The sequence below is a fragment of the Mastigoproctus giganteus genome, chromosome 3 (genome assembly GCF_048544385.1).
Source record: "Mastigoproctus giganteus isolate SK-2022 chromosome 3, ASM4854438v1, whole genome shotgun sequence".
Taxonomy (NCBI): Eukaryota; Metazoa; Arthropoda; class Arachnida; order Uropygi; family Thelyphonidae; genus Mastigoproctus; species Mastigoproctus giganteus.
In genome coordinates this window covers 139253663-139272633 of record NC_143577.1, presented here as the reverse complement: position 1 = coordinate 139272633, position 18971 = coordinate 139253663, and the positions used below count along the sequence as shown (strand labels likewise).

The 18971-nt window shown below is 37.4% G+C and overlaps 1 protein-coding gene across 1 annotated transcript in view; it reads right to left on the bottom strand.

Annotated features, from left to right (window-relative positions):
- The window catches only part of LOC150088287 (cubilin-like), a 1623406-nt gene that overhangs the window by 445083 nt on the left and 1159352 nt on the right, over nucleotides 1-18971 (bottom strand). Inside the window, exon 34 of the mRNA XM_090370104.1 lies at nucleotides 5022-5206. Within this exon, the coding sequence (XP_090226230.1) occupies nucleotides 5022-5206 (185 nt within the window). The remainder of the gene's footprint in view (nucleotides 1-5021; nucleotides 5207-18971) is intronic.

The following is an 18971-nucleotide window of genomic DNA, read 5'->3' as shown; positions in this document are numbered from 1 at the left end:
GGGCAGGTCTTGCCTGACCAATTTGATTGGATACTATGATGTAGTCACAAAAGAACTGGATGCAGGGAATAACTTTGATATTATATATTTGGATCTTAGAAAGGCTTTTGATACTGTTGCACATGGAAGATTGCTGCACAAATTGGAGAATTGTGGCATTGGAGGCAAATTGCTGCTATGGATAAGGGGATGGTAGAGTGGCAGAAGACAGAGAGTGGTAATCAATGGACACTGCTCAACGTGGACTAATGTTATTAGTGGAGTTCCTCAGGGTTCAGTGTTGGGTCCGTTGTTGTTTTCGGTGTTTATGAATGATATTGATGATGGGATATCAAGTTTAATGTCCAAGTTTGCAGATGATACAAAGGTTGGCAGGGTTGTTAAGGACACTACTGACACTATGCTGCTGCAACAGGATCTGGAAAGGTTGAACATATGGGCTGAGAGGTGGCAAATGAAGTTTAAAATTGACAAATGTAAAGTACTACATATGGGAAACAGTAACCCCAGAGCAATGTTTCAACTCTGCGGTACTACACTGACAGTGGTGGAGAATGAAAAGGACCTGGGGGTAATTGTGCAGGCAGATATGAAGTTCTCTGAGCAGTGCAGACGAGCTGCAAGAGTAGCTCATGGTGTCTTGTCAATGATAAAGAGGAATTTTTCTAGCAGGGATAAGGAGGTGATTATTCCCTTGTATAAGGCAATGGTTAGGCCACATCTTGAGTACTGTATACAGGTCTGGAGGCCTCATTTCAAGAAGGATGTAGAGCTGCTGGAACGGGTACAGAGAAGGGCAACAAGATTAGGGAACAAAGGGTTGCTCTTATGAAGAAAGGCTTAAGTTTTGCAAATTACAGAGTCTGGAGACTAGGCACCGACGAGGTGGTCTGATAGAGGTGTATAAGGTTTCGAATGGTTTGAGCATGCTCAATGCCAATGGGATTCTTCATCTTGCTCAGAATAATCACCTGAGAGGGCATAAATTCAAATTGAGGAAGGACGGATGTCGGATAGATGTGCGGAAATTTGCCTTTGGCCAGCGGGTGGTTGGTTGTTGGAACCGACTTCCATCACTTGTTGTTGAAGTTGATAGCCTAAACAAATTTAAAGCTCAACTGGACAGGTATTTCGAACGAACGGAGGGGTGAAATGGGAGTGGTGTGTGTGTTTTTTTTTTTGGCTGATGCTGAATAAGCTTGCTTTCTTGCATCATATGCCTCTACTAATGCTAATGCTAATGCTAACATGCAGTACTTTGCATTTGTCAATGTTAAGCTTCAGCTGCCACTTCTCAGCCCGATTTGCCCAACTTGTCTAGATCCAGTTGGAATAGCATACTGTCATTAACAACCCTGCCAACCTGTGTATCATCTGCAAACTTGGACATTAATCCTGATATACCTTCATCAATATCATTAATGAATACACAAAATAACAACAAGCCCAGCACCGAACCCCATGGAACTCCACTAATAACATTTGTTCATGAAGAGCAATGTCCATTGATTACCACTCTCTATCGTCTCCCACTCAACCATCCCTTTGTCCATTGTAGCAACTTACCCTTAATGCCATACCTGTCCAATTTGTATAGCAGTCTTCCATGTGCAACACTATCAAAAGCTTTCCTGCAATCCAAGTATTTGATATCAAAATTATTTTTGACATTCAGTTCCTTTGTGACCACATCATAGTATCCAATCAAATTGGTCAGACAAGACCTCCCATTAACAAACCCAGGCTGTGTCTTAACTATTATTGCAACCTTGCCTTGATGATCCTGCAATACTTCTTTAACCAGTTACTTAAATATTTTCCCTGTAACTCAAGTCAAACTAACAAGTCTGTAGTTACTTGTGTCACCTTTGGAACCCCCTTTGTGAATTGGTGATACATTTGCACACTCCAGTCCATGGGGACTTCCCCTGAGTCCAAGGAAGCTCTAATAATTATGGTTAAGAGTTTGCTTACTTTCTTTGCTCTCTCCTTTAATATAACTGGATAGATTCTGCCCACCTCAGGTGCCTTCCTTATGTTTAACTTCAACAATTTCTCCTCCACTTTGCTCTTAGTTATTATAAAATCACATAGCTCCCTCTTAGAGTTTGACAAACTTCTGGCATTCCCCTCATTGAATAACTCCTCATGTGTGAATGTAGATGCTAAATACTCATTCAGTTTATCAGTTACCTGAGCAAGATCATCAATAGTCAACCTATCTATGTTAAGTGGTCCAATCTGATTCAACCCTTTCCTTCTAGAGTTTACATAAGTAAAGAACTCTTTGCTGTTTTTCTTTACATCTTTTGTAAAGATTTCTCATAATCTGCCTTTGCCTGCCTAACTTGCTTTGTGACTTGATTACAGACAAGTTTATATCTGCCATAGGCTTCTGTGTCGGCTGATAATTTATATGTATCCCATGCATTTTGCTTCTCTGCCATGAGCCTCATTAATTCGTCTGACATCCATTTAGGCCTGAACCCTGAACAGTATTTCTTAGTTGGAATGAAAAGCCTAGTAGCCTCCAAGATTAAGTCCATGAAGGCTTCCCATTTCGAATTCATTGTTTTAACATCATCAGTTGATCCCATTGTACAGAATTTAAACACTGTTTGAAACCCCTGTAGTCACTTTTACGAAAGCAAAAGCCTTTCTTTTAGCATTGATGGTAGTTACATCTATAAGTAATTCCCATATCAGTACATTATGATCACTGTCACCCAGTGGTTCCTTTATCTGCAAAATCTTAATGCATGACTAATCATTGCTGATAATCAGATCAAGAGGATTACTACCTCTGGTTGCCTCTGGAACAGGCTGCTGTAGAAAACAATCATCCAATAAAACCAAAAAAAATCTTGCTAGTGTGCGAATGACCAATTCACAAGTTCCAGTCAATATCTGGAAAGTTAAAATCCCCCAGTATGACATTCTGATTTACTGTACACTATTTCTCTGCACAATTGCTCATTATACTCATCATGTTCATTAGGTCTATAACACACACCTACTCTCATTCTTTCTTTTCCAGTGTCACACCAAACAGACTCAACATTGTATTGTCCAACATCAATTAGATGCACTTCCTTAGATTTTATGTTTCTTAACTAACAGCATAACACCTCCTCCCTTCCTGTCCTGTCTATCCTTTCTGTACACATAGTACTCCCCAAATTCCAATTCTGCACTGCTTATAACTGTGTGACACCATGTCTCTCATATCCCAACAATATATGCCTTTGATGTCTTGACTAGCAGTTTAAGATCATCAAATTTATTAACTCTACTCCTAGCATTGGTGTTCATGCAAGTATACATGCACCTGTTTCTACTCTTAGTTACCCTAACACAGCCCATGTATTTATTTGTTTTACTAAGACTTCTAACAGTCCCTGAAATCTCCATTGCCTTGCTTTCCATGCTGCTGATCATTCTAATAGAAGCAGTGGCAAGAATCACTTTTGTTTCTGCCTGCAGCCACTTTTAACCTTTTAATCTGTGCATTTTCCCCAATCTAGCAGTTTTCCAGCCCACTAACACTGTCCTTGATAGCATCAGCAAATAATCTTGCACCCTTTCTATTTAAGTGTATCCCCATCCCTGTAGAAGTAGTTTCTCCTGTCAACAGGCACAGACCAGGCTGAAAAAAATTCTACTCCTTGAGCTTTGCACAATCTCTCCTACGCTATTTAATAATCCCTACTCTATTTATTTTTAAATTCCATTTCTATGCCATTTAATTGAATTTCCACAACTTTGCCTTAAACACCATACAGCTAAGCAGATTATTTGAGGTGAGTACTGTTAGTTAAGCTGTTATTGCTATTATTCTCATTAAATCAAATTATTGCATAATGAAAAAAAAAATTAAGAGTACTGGACAAAGAAGGATGTAGTTTCTAATATTTGGAAAACAAAAATTTCAAGAGGTTAGTGATGCAAAAACAAAAGAGGGATATATTTATCGGTCCACATATCAAAATGTTAATGAAAGTCATATCTTCTGTTGATGTTCTCAACGTACATGATAAAGTGTCATGGAATGTCGTCTTCGAGGTAATCTGCTTTTTTTTGGAAATCAGAGCTCAGGAAATTGAGCTGTGCCAGGGTATGGATGAATAAGGGATTTGCTGTAGGCATATTTCTGCTAGAAGTGCAAAAATTAAATAAATTTTTTGTATAAAATTAGCATTAGCATTAGTAGAGGCAGTTGATGCAAGAAAGCAAGCTTATGCAGCATCAGCCAAAAAAAAAAAAAAAAAACCACTTCCACTTCTAAGTTGATTTTAAGTTGATCGAAGCACACACACACACGCTATGAACTGTTTTCCTGTGCTAATTTTTGCTAGGGGTGCAGGAATGACATACATTTTAAGTTGTGGGAGGGGTAAATTATGAATTGTTAATTATGGATTTAGCTATTAATCAACTAGGCATGGCCCTGTCAAGAAACTATGTGGAGCTTGTTCATCGACTCCATCTTAGTTGTCATTTTAATTTTTTTTTTTCACAGGAAAAAGATATACAGGCAAGTAAAATTCAAATATGTTTGTCAGTTACTTCTGGACACTTAATTTATGAGGAAGTTGAGGGGGGGGGGTGGACAAGCAGAAATCAGGGTTAAAGGTTAAGTTCATATGATTTGAATAAATGATATGATAAATGATTTGTTATAACCTACTAAACAAAAATACTAATTTTCTTAAACACCAGGTGTGATTTTTTTAGAAAATTCTCGAAATGTTAATATTCATGTTCAGCATTACAGAATACATAGGTATTTCTGAATATGGATAACACTGTGTTTTATTATGAGTTAAAAAAAAAAAAAGGGTATAAATTTACTGGCCAGTGATATAAGAATAGAGATTATCATAATTATTTGATATGATTGCCTCAGTACAGAAAAAAATAGTGTATATGTACAAGCAAGTGTATTTATGAATATACAAGTAATATATGGAGATTCAATATAAATGAAGAAAATTAATGATTATTTTCAAAATTAAGTTTACCAGTATATAGTCATTTTCACAATTTGAATGCATTTCAATGTCAAAACGATCAGGAAAAGAAATTTTCACATGATAACCATCTTCAAACTGTATTTTCCATATACATTCCACATTCGCAGGGTACTGGGATGGATAATTTGGCGATTTAATGTGTCCATGTGGACTATGAATAATTCCTCCGCATCCTAGGAAATAAATCATATATACAAATGAAAATTACTTGTAGAATTATACTGAAGTAAATAAGAAATATTAAACATTTTGATTTGAATAACAGGCATACTGAACAAATAAGAAACTTTCATCATTATAATAGTATTCTGCTCCATAAGCACACACACACACACAACATATGAAAATCATATTTTTATCTATACAAGAGAAACCCTTATCACTGACAGGTAACAATCTCATAACTGTCTCTTAATTTCATAAAGAAAATAAGAGATAATTAGGGAAGTAGATTTATTTTTTATTTATTTATGAAATTAAGAGTTAACTATGATTGAAAGTAAGCAAAATTTCAAAAACTAAATGATATCCAGTGTAAATAACACTAGCAACTACGTTAAGGGCTATACAATTATATAAGAGTACAAAAGTAATGTTTATTTTTATAGTTAATAAAAGAAATTTGTCACAAAAGCATCAAACATCGAATAATGTGAAGAAAATCAGAGTGATATGCCTCAGACATACAAACAATTCCTTGAAAATAAGTACTATGTAATGATATAGGATTGCAGGAGTATATCAATCCAATGTTTAAAATTAAATCAAAATTCATAGACTTTATCTCATTCGAATTTTATCAGGAGACATAATAGAGCCACTAGAGATGTCTTTTGTGCTTTTGATGTGAAGACAGTGAGGAAATTAAGTGGAAATTCAGCACCAAAATTGATGGGCATCTTTGAAAATTTTTGAACTTTTGAATCAGAATCACCTTTGAATTTTTTTTATCAGAAGAAAAGAGTTTTTGTTCTTGAAGAAAATAAAAAGGGGAAGGCCCCCACGAAGTACTCAATTGCACAACTCAACACTTGCTTACTCCAAGCAACAGGCAGTCAGGTGAGAACACCGAGAGCAGAAGACACTGATCCCACAAGACGTAACTCGATTTGTTAGTGACTCGATTTGTAAGGAAATAAGAAATACATTGTGCAGAAAGGATAGATATAATAGAACCAGGGTATGTCTGCCTGGAACTTAGTTAATAATACTGGAGAACAGATAACTTCTAAGGGAATGAAATGTGATATTGTTTTACATATATGTGACATGAAGGGTGACTTTTTTTTGCAAGCATTGGCTGTGTAGAGTGAATTTCTTCATGAAATTTTAAAAATTTGTAAAAATGAAAACTGTATGTAGATGCATTTATATATTAACATGTTCTTATTTTGAGTTGATTGCCCAGTATTAGCCTGAAATTATGGGTCTTCATTGCCCTTCTTTTTTTTTTTTTTTTGGACATAGTATCTCTAAATTCAGTTTTATTAACTTCTGAATCTGAATTCCAGAGAACTTAAACTTTTGTAAGTCAAAATCAGACAACAATAATTAACAGTTGTGCTCTTTTTCCCTCCTCCAATTTTAAAATCTGGTCTCATGTTGTCATCTATGATAACCTATGTCTACATGCAGATATCACTGTTTGAATTTTAAAACATAGCTATATAGTATTCAACAGTAAAAAATTATAAAAAAATATAAAATAATAAGAATAAGCATAAACACACCTAATAAAATGTTTGAGGTTTTTTTATTTTTTATTTTTATTCAATCAGAAACAAAAACTTGATTCAAAACAGTATCTCTGGTTTAATTTTAAAACATGTCATGTAATCATGCACATGATTCTGATCCGCAACCATTCGGAATCAAACACATGATTAGTGTTAGTGGTGGCAAATGAAGCAAGTTTACACAGCATCGGCTTAAAAAAAACAAACAAAAAAAAAAACTAACCCCTATCATCTGTCCATCTCTAATAATTTTTCAAATTCTTTCTTAAATATATTTAAACTGGCCATCTCCATAACACAGGTTGACAATTTATTGTTGTCAGGTGTATATTGACACAAGGACCTCTGGCAGTTTGTTCCAACAATCAGTCACTCTCTGGCTGAAATCAAATTTTCACACATCTATCCTACAACTATTACTTTTCTATTAAAATTTAGGTCCCTTTATGCATGTCATCCAAGTAAGAGTAGAATGTCAAATTTAATTTACACAAACCATAAAAGCCTCAAATACTTCAATCAGATCTCCACTTCCAAGATGCTACAAATTGCAGAACTGAAGCTTTTCTGGTAAGAGCACCCTTTTGTTGCTCTCACTAATCTCATTGCCCTTCTCTGCACCCGTTCCAAAAGCTCCACATCCTTCCTTAAATGACACTTCCAGATTGTATGCAGTACTCGAGAAGCAACATAACCACTGCCTTATATAACACAATAATCACCTCCTTCTTCCTACTTGCAAATAGATCACCGACAGGGCCTCATGTGCGTATCCGGGACTTTTTTCTTTCTCTGCAGCCATGATGACAGTACGACCCAATTGGTATGTTATTCTAGGATTACTGCTTCTCGTAAGCAATACCATGCTGCTATTGTTATGGGGGTTTGATAGTGCTTAAGCTGCTTTGGTTATAATGCACCTATTCATTCATGTATTATATAAAGAAATGAGAAAGATTAGTAAAGTCAGAAATTATTAAAAAGTCCGGTTTTCTTTAGGAAGTTGAAAAATTCAGGAATATTCTCATTGTCTCCAATGAGATTCTCTAAAGTTATTGGTTTACCAAGATTAATCAAGGATAGCAGGGTTGAAGTTCTGTCTTATTTATGTTTATAGTAGGGGCAGTCAATGAGAATGTGTTTATTAATCAGATTTATATTACAACGTGGACACTGTGGCAGATCATCTCCTGTGAGTAAATAAAGATGGGTCAGGTAAGTTTGAACTATTCTTGCCCTTGAAAGGACTACTTCGTCTCGTCTTGTTGTGTGGACACTGGAATGCCAAATTTTCAGATCATGTTCAAATTGAAAGAGTTCGTTATTAGTTTGAGAGTGCCATATTGCTGCCCATTCTGACAGGCATACCTGAATGGTTAATGCAAAGTTTGATAAACAAGGATATTTATTAAGTCTAAGGTAGTCAGATTTTTTGCAGCTTTATCAGCCAGTTCAATGCCCAAAATAACAGAATGTGCTGGAATCCAACAGAAGGTGACCAGTTGATGGTATTCTTCAATTTGTAGTAATATGTTTCTTATTTCATCTAAAACAGGATGAACTTTATCTGAAGAGTTACATAATGCCATGACTGAGCTGAGGAAATCAGGAAATCTGTAAATAATAGATTTTAAAGAACAGTCACATAACAGATTTTCTAAAGCTAGTTTAATTGCATATAATTCAGCTGAGAAGATGTTGAATTCAGATGAAATTGATGCTGAAATAACAATATTCGGAAACACTGCAGCTCTTCCAATATTTGTATTAGATTTAGAGCCATCTGTATAAATTGGGGAAAATCAATATATCTTTGGGTGTGAGCTACATGAAGATATTTGATGCTTGCAAAATATTCTTTTCCCATTGACAGATGTAAGTGTCACAAGTCAGTAGGGAAGCGGAGTGGTTGAGTACAAGTTACTACCTGTTGTACGGAATGGATGGAAACATTCCAAACCTGAATTAGTTCAAGAAGGTGAAGACCAGCTGGTTTAACTATGCTAGGTTTATTTCTGAAGAGGATTTCTAAGGGCGGATTGAATAGGTATGGCTGAATGGGATGCGAGGCACAACTTTTTATCTTTACAGCATACTTCAGTAACAGTGTTTTCCTTCATAAAGTTAGTGGGGCTCGTGAGCATCAATGTAGAGACTGTGTGCTGACAATGTTCTGAATGCACCAAGTGCAATATTCAAAGCATTGTGTTGAACTGGATAAAGTCAGCGTAATGCACTCATTCTGGCAGAATCGTAGATGGGAGTTCCATAATCAAGATGAGGTCTGATTAATGTTCTGTATAACCGAAGTAAGGAGTTACGATCTGCACCCCACGTTTGGGTGGATAATGCCCTGAGTATGTTTAACTTTTTTAGACAGGAAGTATGTACATTTTTAATATGGTGTATAAAATTTACCGTATTTCCCCATGTATAAGACACTCCCGTGTATAAGATGCACCTTAATTTTGGGGCCCGAAATTTGAAAAAAAAATGTATTACATAAAGTTATTGAACTCAAGTTTTATTCATCATAAAATTCATACAACTCATCACTGTCAAAACTCCCATCCATTAGCTTGTCCTCATCTGTGTCTGAGGATGAATCACTGTCTTCATATATTGCCTCGTCCTCAGTTCCATCTATGGCATTTGAAATGCCACACTTGTTAAATGACTTGACAACGATCTCAATCTTGATATTATCCAAGGATCTTTTTACCCAGGTACAAACCTCTCCTATAGTTGGTTTCTTCACTCTTCCTGCTGGTGTCAAATTGTCCCCAGAAGACTTCATCCATTGGTCTCTCATGTCAGCTTTGAAGGGTTTGTTAATGCTGACATCAAGTGGTTGGAGCTGGGATGTCAAGGTATGACAGCGAGTTTTGCTTTTTGCTCTGCAGCAATCTTCTTTGTATTTTTTGTTATGTGTGCCCTGAACTTATCAAGCACCAATAGGGCAGGTTTGCGTAAGAGCCCACCTGGTCTCCTGCTCCAAACTTTCTCAAACCAGATCTTCATCCCATCCTGATCCATCCAAAACTTATCATGAACGTGGACAATCACTCCTCGAGGAATGTCTTCTTTTGGCATTGTTTTGCATTTGAAAACCAGCATAGGAGGCAGCTTGGTTCCGTCGGCATAACAAGCTAGAAAAACTGTATAATGGCTCTTTTCGTGTCCACTTGTCTTCACAGTTACAGTTTTCACCCCCTTCTTATCAACAGTTCTGTTACTTGGGACATCAAATTGAAGGGGGATTTCGTCCATATTTGCAATCTGTCCCAACTCAAACTGATGTCTATTCCGACATTGAATGACAAAACAATGAAATTCAAGGACCTTCTGCTCATAGCTTTCAGGCATCTTTTGAGCAAGTCTGGTGAATGTACGCATGCTTAGTCCATTCTGTTTCATGAACCTGAAGCACCAATTGTGTCCTCCTTTGAAATCAGTTTCTTTTTCATCAGCAATTCTTCTTGCCTCATGCTGAACCATCTTTGTGGACATAGGAATTCCAATTGTTCTTTGCTCCTCAATTCCCTCTCTAAATTAGGCCATTTTGCTGACTTGCCTCTAATGGCCTTCTTCTGCCATGGTCCTTCTCCACCTGTTTTCTTAGTTGGAGGAGGACCAAACTTACGTTCAGCAGCACGATTTCCATTCACTTTTGCAAATTGGATCACTTTTAACTTGAATTCAGCACTGTACAAAAATCTTTTCTGAGCCATTTCTGGGCAGAACGTGGCAAAACGTAACCTAATATACCGGTAACAAGCATAAAACAATGAATGCAAAGACAGCAAGCATGAAAAAGCGGGGAATGCAAGTAAAAAAAATCTACATCCACTGTATAAGATGCACCCAGTTTTTAGACCCCAAATTTTTCGAAAAAAGATGCGTCTTATACATGGGGAAATACAGTAACTTACTGTCAAAGATTAATCCTAGAAATCTGATGTTATTAGTGACTGGAATGAGGACATTAGAAATTTGAAGTTCAGGATCCGGAGGAACTTTTCATTGTCTACAAAAATTAATAGCAACTGTTTTCTGCTGCGAGAATTGATAGCCATTGAAGCTGCCCCACTGTTGTATTTTATTAAGTGATATCTGAAGATGCCGTTCGATAGATCTCATGTTTTTGGAATGGCAGGAGATGAAAAGGTCATCTGCATAAAGGTAAGTCTCAACTGTATTTGGAAGCTGTCTGGTGATGTAATCTATTCTAAGAGCAAAAATAGTGGCACTCAGTACTGATCCCTGTGGAACACCTTCTTCCAGAATGAAAGCTACAGAGAGAGGGCATGTTGGTATTGAACTTGAAACGATCTAGTATGTAGGAAGTTCTGAACAAATACAGGAAAGTTTCCCCACAGACCAAGAGAGTAAAGATCACTAAGTATGCCACGTCGTCAGGTGGTGTCAAAAGCCTTCTCTACATCTATTGAAACCATTGCAAGATGTTCACGTTTAACAAAGGCATTTCGAATGGCAAATTCAGCCTTGACCATAAGACTGAAGTATGACCAATTTCAACAAAAGCCATATTGACTATGGCTCATTAGATGTTCTGACTCAATGATTCAGATGATTCTTCTGTGGACAATTTTTTCAAGGATTTTGTTGAGGAAGCTTGATAGAGATATTGGTCTATAGCTATGGAGGTTTGTTGGATCTTTTAGAGGCTTTAGGAATGCCAAAACAGTAGAGTGATGCCAAGAAGCTGGAAAAACATTTTCTAAAAATATAGGATTGTAAAAAAACAGGAGAGGGTGAAAGCTCTATAATAAATCCCATCTGGCAGCACTATTGTGGGCTGTTCTAATCGCAAGCAAAAGTTCAGGATATTGCAGAGGTTTGTTATGTGGGAGAAGGCAGGTAGTTTGAAAGTTATTAGCATGCTTTTCTGTAGTGGCTTTAATTCATTGGAATGATGTAGTATAGGCTGATCCTGCTGAGATTCAGCAAAAGTATTGCCCAAAGAATTAGCAATATCTAAGGGATGGATAGGTCTTGCCCATTCCAGGAGAGGATTGGAGAAGTTATGGTAGGAAACTTACTGGATAACTGTCTAATTATTTTCCATATTATTTTGGGATCAGTGTTTCTGTTAAAACTCAATGCAAAACAGGTCCAGGATTCTCTCTTGGCTTGCCTTTGTATGAAACATGCTTTTGCCCTTAACTTCTTATAATTAATGAGGTTGGTTGTGGTTGGACATTGCCGAAATAAATTTCTGGCTATAATTTTTGCTTTCTTTGCTTTTCTCATTTCTTTTGCTTTGTGCATTCCTCATTTCACCAGTAATTATAGTGCTTTTTTTCCAGAGGATTTGATAATGATATTGTGTCTGGCTACTTTTAGGAGATGTGACGTGATGTAAGCTGTCACATTATCAATATGCTGTAGGTGGAATTTTTCCTCATCAAGAGAAATCGAGGAATGAAATTTTGTCTAGTTTGCTCGGACAAATTTCCATTTCCTGCAGGATTTAGTTGAAGGAGTCTGTGCTATTAAAAAGTTGCACACAATTGGAAAGTGGGTGATGTCCGTGCGATCCTTTATAACGTACTGTGGGGGTTTGTTTTTTTATATACTTAGTTCTATATATTATTATCTGTCTACTATTTAACTTGACAATATTTTAATTATAATTTTTTCTATATCCTTTTTGGTTAGTTCCCCTTTAAAATAAACTCCTCACTTGCGCACCTGACTAGTATCTACTCAGAAAATTTCAGGTTCGAGGAACTACTATAGGTACATATATATATATATATATATATACTTTTTATTCCCCTTCAGATAGGCTGGTATTCAGAACAACAAAAACTACACACATATTGGATAAAAATATGTTTATTGTACATATTTACAAAGATACATCAACACAAAAGAAATTTATTAAACACATGACCAAATAAATCTAATTTCACCTTCTTAGAACTGATTGTATATGAGCAAAGGTATATTTGCCTATTGGGTATAATCAAGTAGAGTTATCTCTTTTACATATATCATAATCATAATTGGGATCTATCCAGTTATATTAAAGGAGGCAGCAAAGGAAGTAAGCAAACCCTTATCCATTATTATGAGAGCTTCCTTGGACTCAGGGGAAGTACCCATGGACTGGAGATGTGCAAATGTGACCCCAATTCACAAAGGAGGATCAAAGGGCGACACAAGTAATTATAGACCTGTTAGTTTAACTTCTATTCCCAGAAAATTAATGGCCGAACTGGTTAAAGAAGCACTGCAGGATCACCTAGACAAGACTTCAGTTATAGCTCAGACACAGCATGGTTTTGTTAAGGGAAAGTCTTGCCTGACCAATTTGATTGGATACTATGATGCAGTCACAAAAGAACTGGATGCAGGGAATAACTTTGATATTATATACTTGGATCTTAGAAAGGCTTTTGATACTGTTGCACATGGAAGACTGCTGCACAAATTGGAGCAGTGTGGCATTGGAGGCAAATTGCTGCTATGGATAAAGGGGTGGTTGAAGGGGAGAAGACAGAGAGTGGTAATCAATGGACACTGCTCATCGTGGACTAATGTTATTAGTGGAGTCCCTCAGGGTTCAGTATTGGGTCCATTATTGTTTTCTGTATTTATAAATGATATTGATGATGGTATATCAAGCTTAATGTCCAAGTTTGCAGACGATGCGAAGGTTGGCAGGGTTGTCAAGGACACTACTAACACTATGCTACTGCAAGAGGATCTGGAAAGGTTGAGCAGATGGGCTGAGAGGTGGCAAATGAAGTTTAACATTGGCAAATGTAAAGTACTACATATGGGAAACAGCAACCCCAGAGCAACGTATCAACTCTGTGGTACTACACTGACAGTGGTAGAGAATGAAAGGGACCTGGGGGTGGTTGTGCAGGCAGATATGAAGTTTTCTGAGCAGTGCAGACGGGCTGCAAGAGTAGCTCATGGTGTATTGTCGATGATATATAGGAATTTTTCTAGCAGGGATAAGGAGGTGATTATTCCCTTGTATAAGGCAATGGTCAGGCCACACCTAGAGTACTGTATACAGGTCTGGAGGCCTCATTTCAAGAAGGATGTAGAGATGCTGGAACGAGTACAGAGAAGGGCAACAAGATTGGTGAATGGAACAAAGGGGTGCTCTTACGAAGAAAGGCTTAAGTTTTGCAAATTACAGTGTCTGGAACTAGGCACCAGCAAGGTGAGCTGATAGAGATGTATAAAGCCTTGAATGGTTTGAGCATGCTCAATACTGATGGGATTCTTTCTCTTGCTCAGAATAATCACCTGAGAGGGCATAAATTCAAATTGAGGAAAGACAGATGTAGGATAGACGTGAGGAAATTTGCCTTTAGCCAGCGGGTGGTTGGTTGGTGGAACAGACTTCCATTCCTTGTCGTGGAAGTTGATAGCCTAAATAAGTTTAAGGCTCAGCTGGACAGGTATTTCGAATGAACAGAGGGGTGAAGTGGAAGTGGTTATTTTTTTATTTATTTAATTATTTATTTTTTTTTTTTTTTTGGCTGATGCTGCATAAGCTTGCTTTCTTGCATCAAATGCCTCTACTAATGCTAATGCTAATCAAATCTCCCCTCTTTTAAACTAACAAAATAATAATGTTTCTACTTCCTTACTCCTCAGTTCAATTGACTTAAAAGAATCTGTTTACATTCTCCTTTCATTACAAAACAATTCCTACTCCAAATTGATAAAGCTCCTATACTCTTAATTTCAGTATAATTCATTACTCTGTTTCTAATAGACTGTAGCCTACAACCTTCTCTAATGTAGGTAATTACACCACTATCATTCTCTATTCCCTCTATCCCCTTCCAAAATTCATACTTAGTCATTCACTTATTTAACCAAATATTAATAGGTATCAATCACTTCAAAAAATTTATATATATATATCTATTCCCTTCCAAAATTTATTTATATATATTGACTTGCCCTGGCTAATGTCCTTCAATTCATACCGTTCACTAAATTATACTTTACAATATAGTACTTCTTATACATATCTCACAGTGTTCAATCAAAAGTTCTGATAAATTGGTTATCGGGTGTCTATACGTCTTTGTGTGATGGTGAGAGTACTTAAGTAAACTAATCACTTACTTAGATAACTTGGCAGACTTTGCAATACATCCTTCTTCCTTCTCTAGGCGAGTAGTGGATCTTTTCCATCTGGGTCGCATCTCACAATCACTGGGGGAGTTTGACATAAGATACTGGATTCCTTCTTGGGTCTCGGGTACCTTTATTTCTTAAGAATGCATATTTTTCATCTGATCAGAATCAGAATGGCTGTACTCTGTTTTTGAGCTGATGAAATCCAAAGCTCCAGCATAATTTCTCTCTGGAATATCAGGCAATCTCGTTCCTTGATAATGGAGTTAACTCCTTCTCATCTACTTTAAGGATCTTGTAAAATTTTCCCTTTCTCTACGGCACGTGTTCTTCATCTCTATCACTCTTTCACTTCGAAACTCAGTCTACCTTTGATTGGTTGATTAACTGTCTGACTGTCTAACCGACTTCTGCATCTCAACTTCATCTTTCCACTTACTCGACTGCCTCTCTCACTAACTTATTAAATCAAAGACTTAACTGTTCACTTTCATCTTAAAGCTTATCCACCCCTCTTACTAACTGACTACACATTACAACTTAGCTACTTTCTCCACCAGCTACTCCATCTAAAAAACTCTTTCTTTTCTATTTCTTCTCCAACTCTGACTCACTAACTCCTTTCACTAACACTAACTAAAATCTCCACCCTTTTTTTTTTTCTTCGACCCCTTCATTCCCTTTTTGTTCTATTCCTCCCACATCTAACTCCCGAGTTCACCACACCTGTTACCACTGACTCCCTCCAATCTTATACTCATCCTCGGATTTTTCTCCGTTCATTTGTTAGAAGACCCTACTCAGCCTGCCCAGTAGCATGTGTTGCAATAATTCCCCCCCTTTTATTATTCTACCAGATTTGCTCCCTTATGGCGTGCCCTTTGATGTTTGCTGATTATCCCAAATAAAAACGCTCCCCTCTCATCTAACGCCTTGACCCTGTAATGTTTTAAAAACACGAAACTCACATTTAGTGACCACAGCATTTATTTAAGGAAACTTAAATGCTGGTCAAGAAACCACTTCCTGTTTGTGCCTGACGGTATCCTGTTTGAAGTAGCTTTCACTTCTAAGTTCGACCCTGCATAAATCTTAATTCATCTGTTTGTGCTTGGACCCATGCTGCTTTACAGCAGTTTTCTTCGTTTATCCCCCACATATAATGGAAGTTAATGGCTTGTGGACCCTGCCTTTATTTCTTACTACCCATTAAATTTATATTTCATACTGAATAATTCTTGTTATTGAAATCAGACGATACTACTATCTTATTCAACTAGCAACTTGAATTCCTATTCCTTAATTAATAAAACCAACTTCTTATTACTTTTATTCTGTAAGATTTTGTATCTTACAATACCACTCTATGGTCAGGACCAAAACTGGGGAACAAATTGAGAGATCTGTTACTGAGGTGTGTCCATTTGGGAGCTGTATGTGAGTGTGTGCACCAGTATTGAGTATGTGAGTTTTTGTGTTCTAGAAAGCTTTCAATGAATTGACCCCATCTATAGTTTATGATCATCCCATAAGTGGTGGTGCCCATTAAAATTGCCTAACATACAGAGAGGTGGAGGTATCTGTGTGATGATCTTTTAAAGAGTAAGTATGGTTTGGTGGTAGGTAGATTGAGACAAGTGTTATGGCAATATTGAGGGTTATACAAACAGCAACAGCTTCTAATTCAGTCTGAAGAGGGATATGTTTAGTTGGGATCTCTGAATTTGTAAGGACTGCCACACCACCATGAGCAGCATCAGCTGTATTGTGATATTTTCAATAAAGGCAATAGTTCTTTATCGAAGGAGAAATTTGTTTTTTTTTTTTTGGTAGTTGTTGGCGCATTGGCTTCTGTGGCCATAGTGCACCTCCCAAGGTTTTTGCAGTACTTTGATCCAAGCCCGAGGCGGGATTCGAACCCGCGACCTTTGCGTTGCTAGGCAGGCACTTTACCCACCTGGCTAGCCCGGTCGGCGGAGAAATTTGTAAGGTTAGATAAGTTTCCTGGAGACAAAGGCAACTGGAGAAAATTGGTTAATAAGATCTTTGATATCATCTGTGTTGCAATGAAAGCCTCTGCAATTCCATTGTAAAATGGTGTGCATCATTTAGGTTTTCTTGAGGTTGATTCATCTGAATCTGTTTTGAAAGAGGAGATTTTTTGGGAAAGTGTGGTGTCCAATATCCATACTAGAACTCCATCTGCATGGAGTTCTAGTATGGGTTCTGAATGGACATCAACTTCCAGGCTGTTGGTGAGCGATTCGGTTTTCTTGCTCTCTTTAGTGGTTTTAAATTTTTCACTGTCAAGCAGCAAAACCTTTGGATTATCAGTTGGGATGGTAATTGGAGTGTTGGTCGCTTCATTCGTTTTAGTTTGAGGTATGTCTTTTCCAGAGTTTGCTAGTGTAGTTTCAACCCAGTTAGCTATAGATGTGCTGGGTGGTATTGATACATCAGTTTAAACTGCTGTTGAGTGCGAGCTTCGAGTGTGAGATGCATAAGAATGACTAGATATTGTCAACATAACTGCATGCCTCATGGTATGTCACTTTATGTTCTGTTTTATATTTTTGCATTTTCTTCCGTGTTTTCCACATTTCACATGATTTTGAAAAGGCTGGATGGCTTTCTTAACAGTCGGGGCAAATGGGAGTTGAGGCTATACAATCTGTTTGTGCATGCTCCTTGGAACCACAAATAGGATATATGCATCACCTCTACATGCCTGCTGGGAGTGTCCGTATTTCTGACATTGAAAACAAAGAATGGGATTAGGGATATAAGGCTGAATTCTGTAGTTTAAATAGCCAGCAGTTACTACGGATAGCAATTCTGGGGTGCTAAAAGTTAAGATTATGGATCGAGTCGGAACGAGATTTCCACCTTTCTTAGTCATTATACATTTGGCACTGATTACCTTTTGATTGCTCAATTCTTGAACTAATTCCTCTTTGGACACGGTAATTAGGTCCCACTCTGTGATGATACCTTTGGACAAAATTAACGTATTGTGGGGAGTGACAGATACTGGCAGCCCACAAAAAGTTGTTGTTTCGAGTAGCCACTGAGAATGTTTGGAGGGGGCTGTTCCTATCAGGAGGTATCCAGATTGTAGTCATTTCACCATTTTTGGTGCCCAGCAATGGATTACAAATATCTCTGGGTAACAGATGGTGATAACTTGCTTATAGCCTGGGTGGAGAGAGAGAGAGATTGTGTATCACCAGAAAGTTTGGCATCTCATTGCACTGTGCTTCTCTTCGAAATCTTTTTGGTTGATTAGTGTCATTGACATCAGACATTTCTGATCTTAAACTTGAAGGCTCTAAGGAAGGAAAATTATTCAAATCTATGCTTGCTCCTTTTAGCCCTGGGAGAGGGTGATTGTTCTCCCAGGTTACTGGTCCTGCCACGTGGAGGTAGAAGCAGTTCCAACCAGTAACCAAGTGATCAGAAGAATAGGAGAGCAGTACGTTGATAGTGATAGCAGTAATGTTGCAAGTGGGATTAGCATTAATGTTGCTAATGGTGAAGCAGTCATGTTGCTCAGAGAGGGACACAGTAACAATGCGAGTGGTCAGCAGTAATGTTGCGAGCAATAGAGGGTTTTTTAAAGCCCTAGTATTCGCCATAGGAAAATCGCTAGTAAACACGCTAAAAAGGTCGCTTGGCACTCCGGGCCACAATACCATGCATTTTTAAATATTAAAACTCAACTGCCACTTCTCATCCATCTACCTAATTTTTCTAGGTCTTGTTGTAGCATCAAATCCTGAATTCCAGTGTAGAATCCAGCACTCAAAACAAACAGATTCTATTGACAGCATAGAATCTATGGTGTGTGATAGTTGAGAGCAAAGGTATAATGTGAGTAGTAATAACCTACAGACTGAAAGATTGTGAAAACTATGATGAGAGTCTTTACAGGCAGATAGAGTGAACAAGCAAGTGCAAATGTCTTATCAGGAATGTCTTCAAACTGCCCCAGACTGATTGGAATAAGCAGGCAGGTGAACTTGCAGGGAAAAAATTTTTCTAAATAAACTGCTTGATTATTATT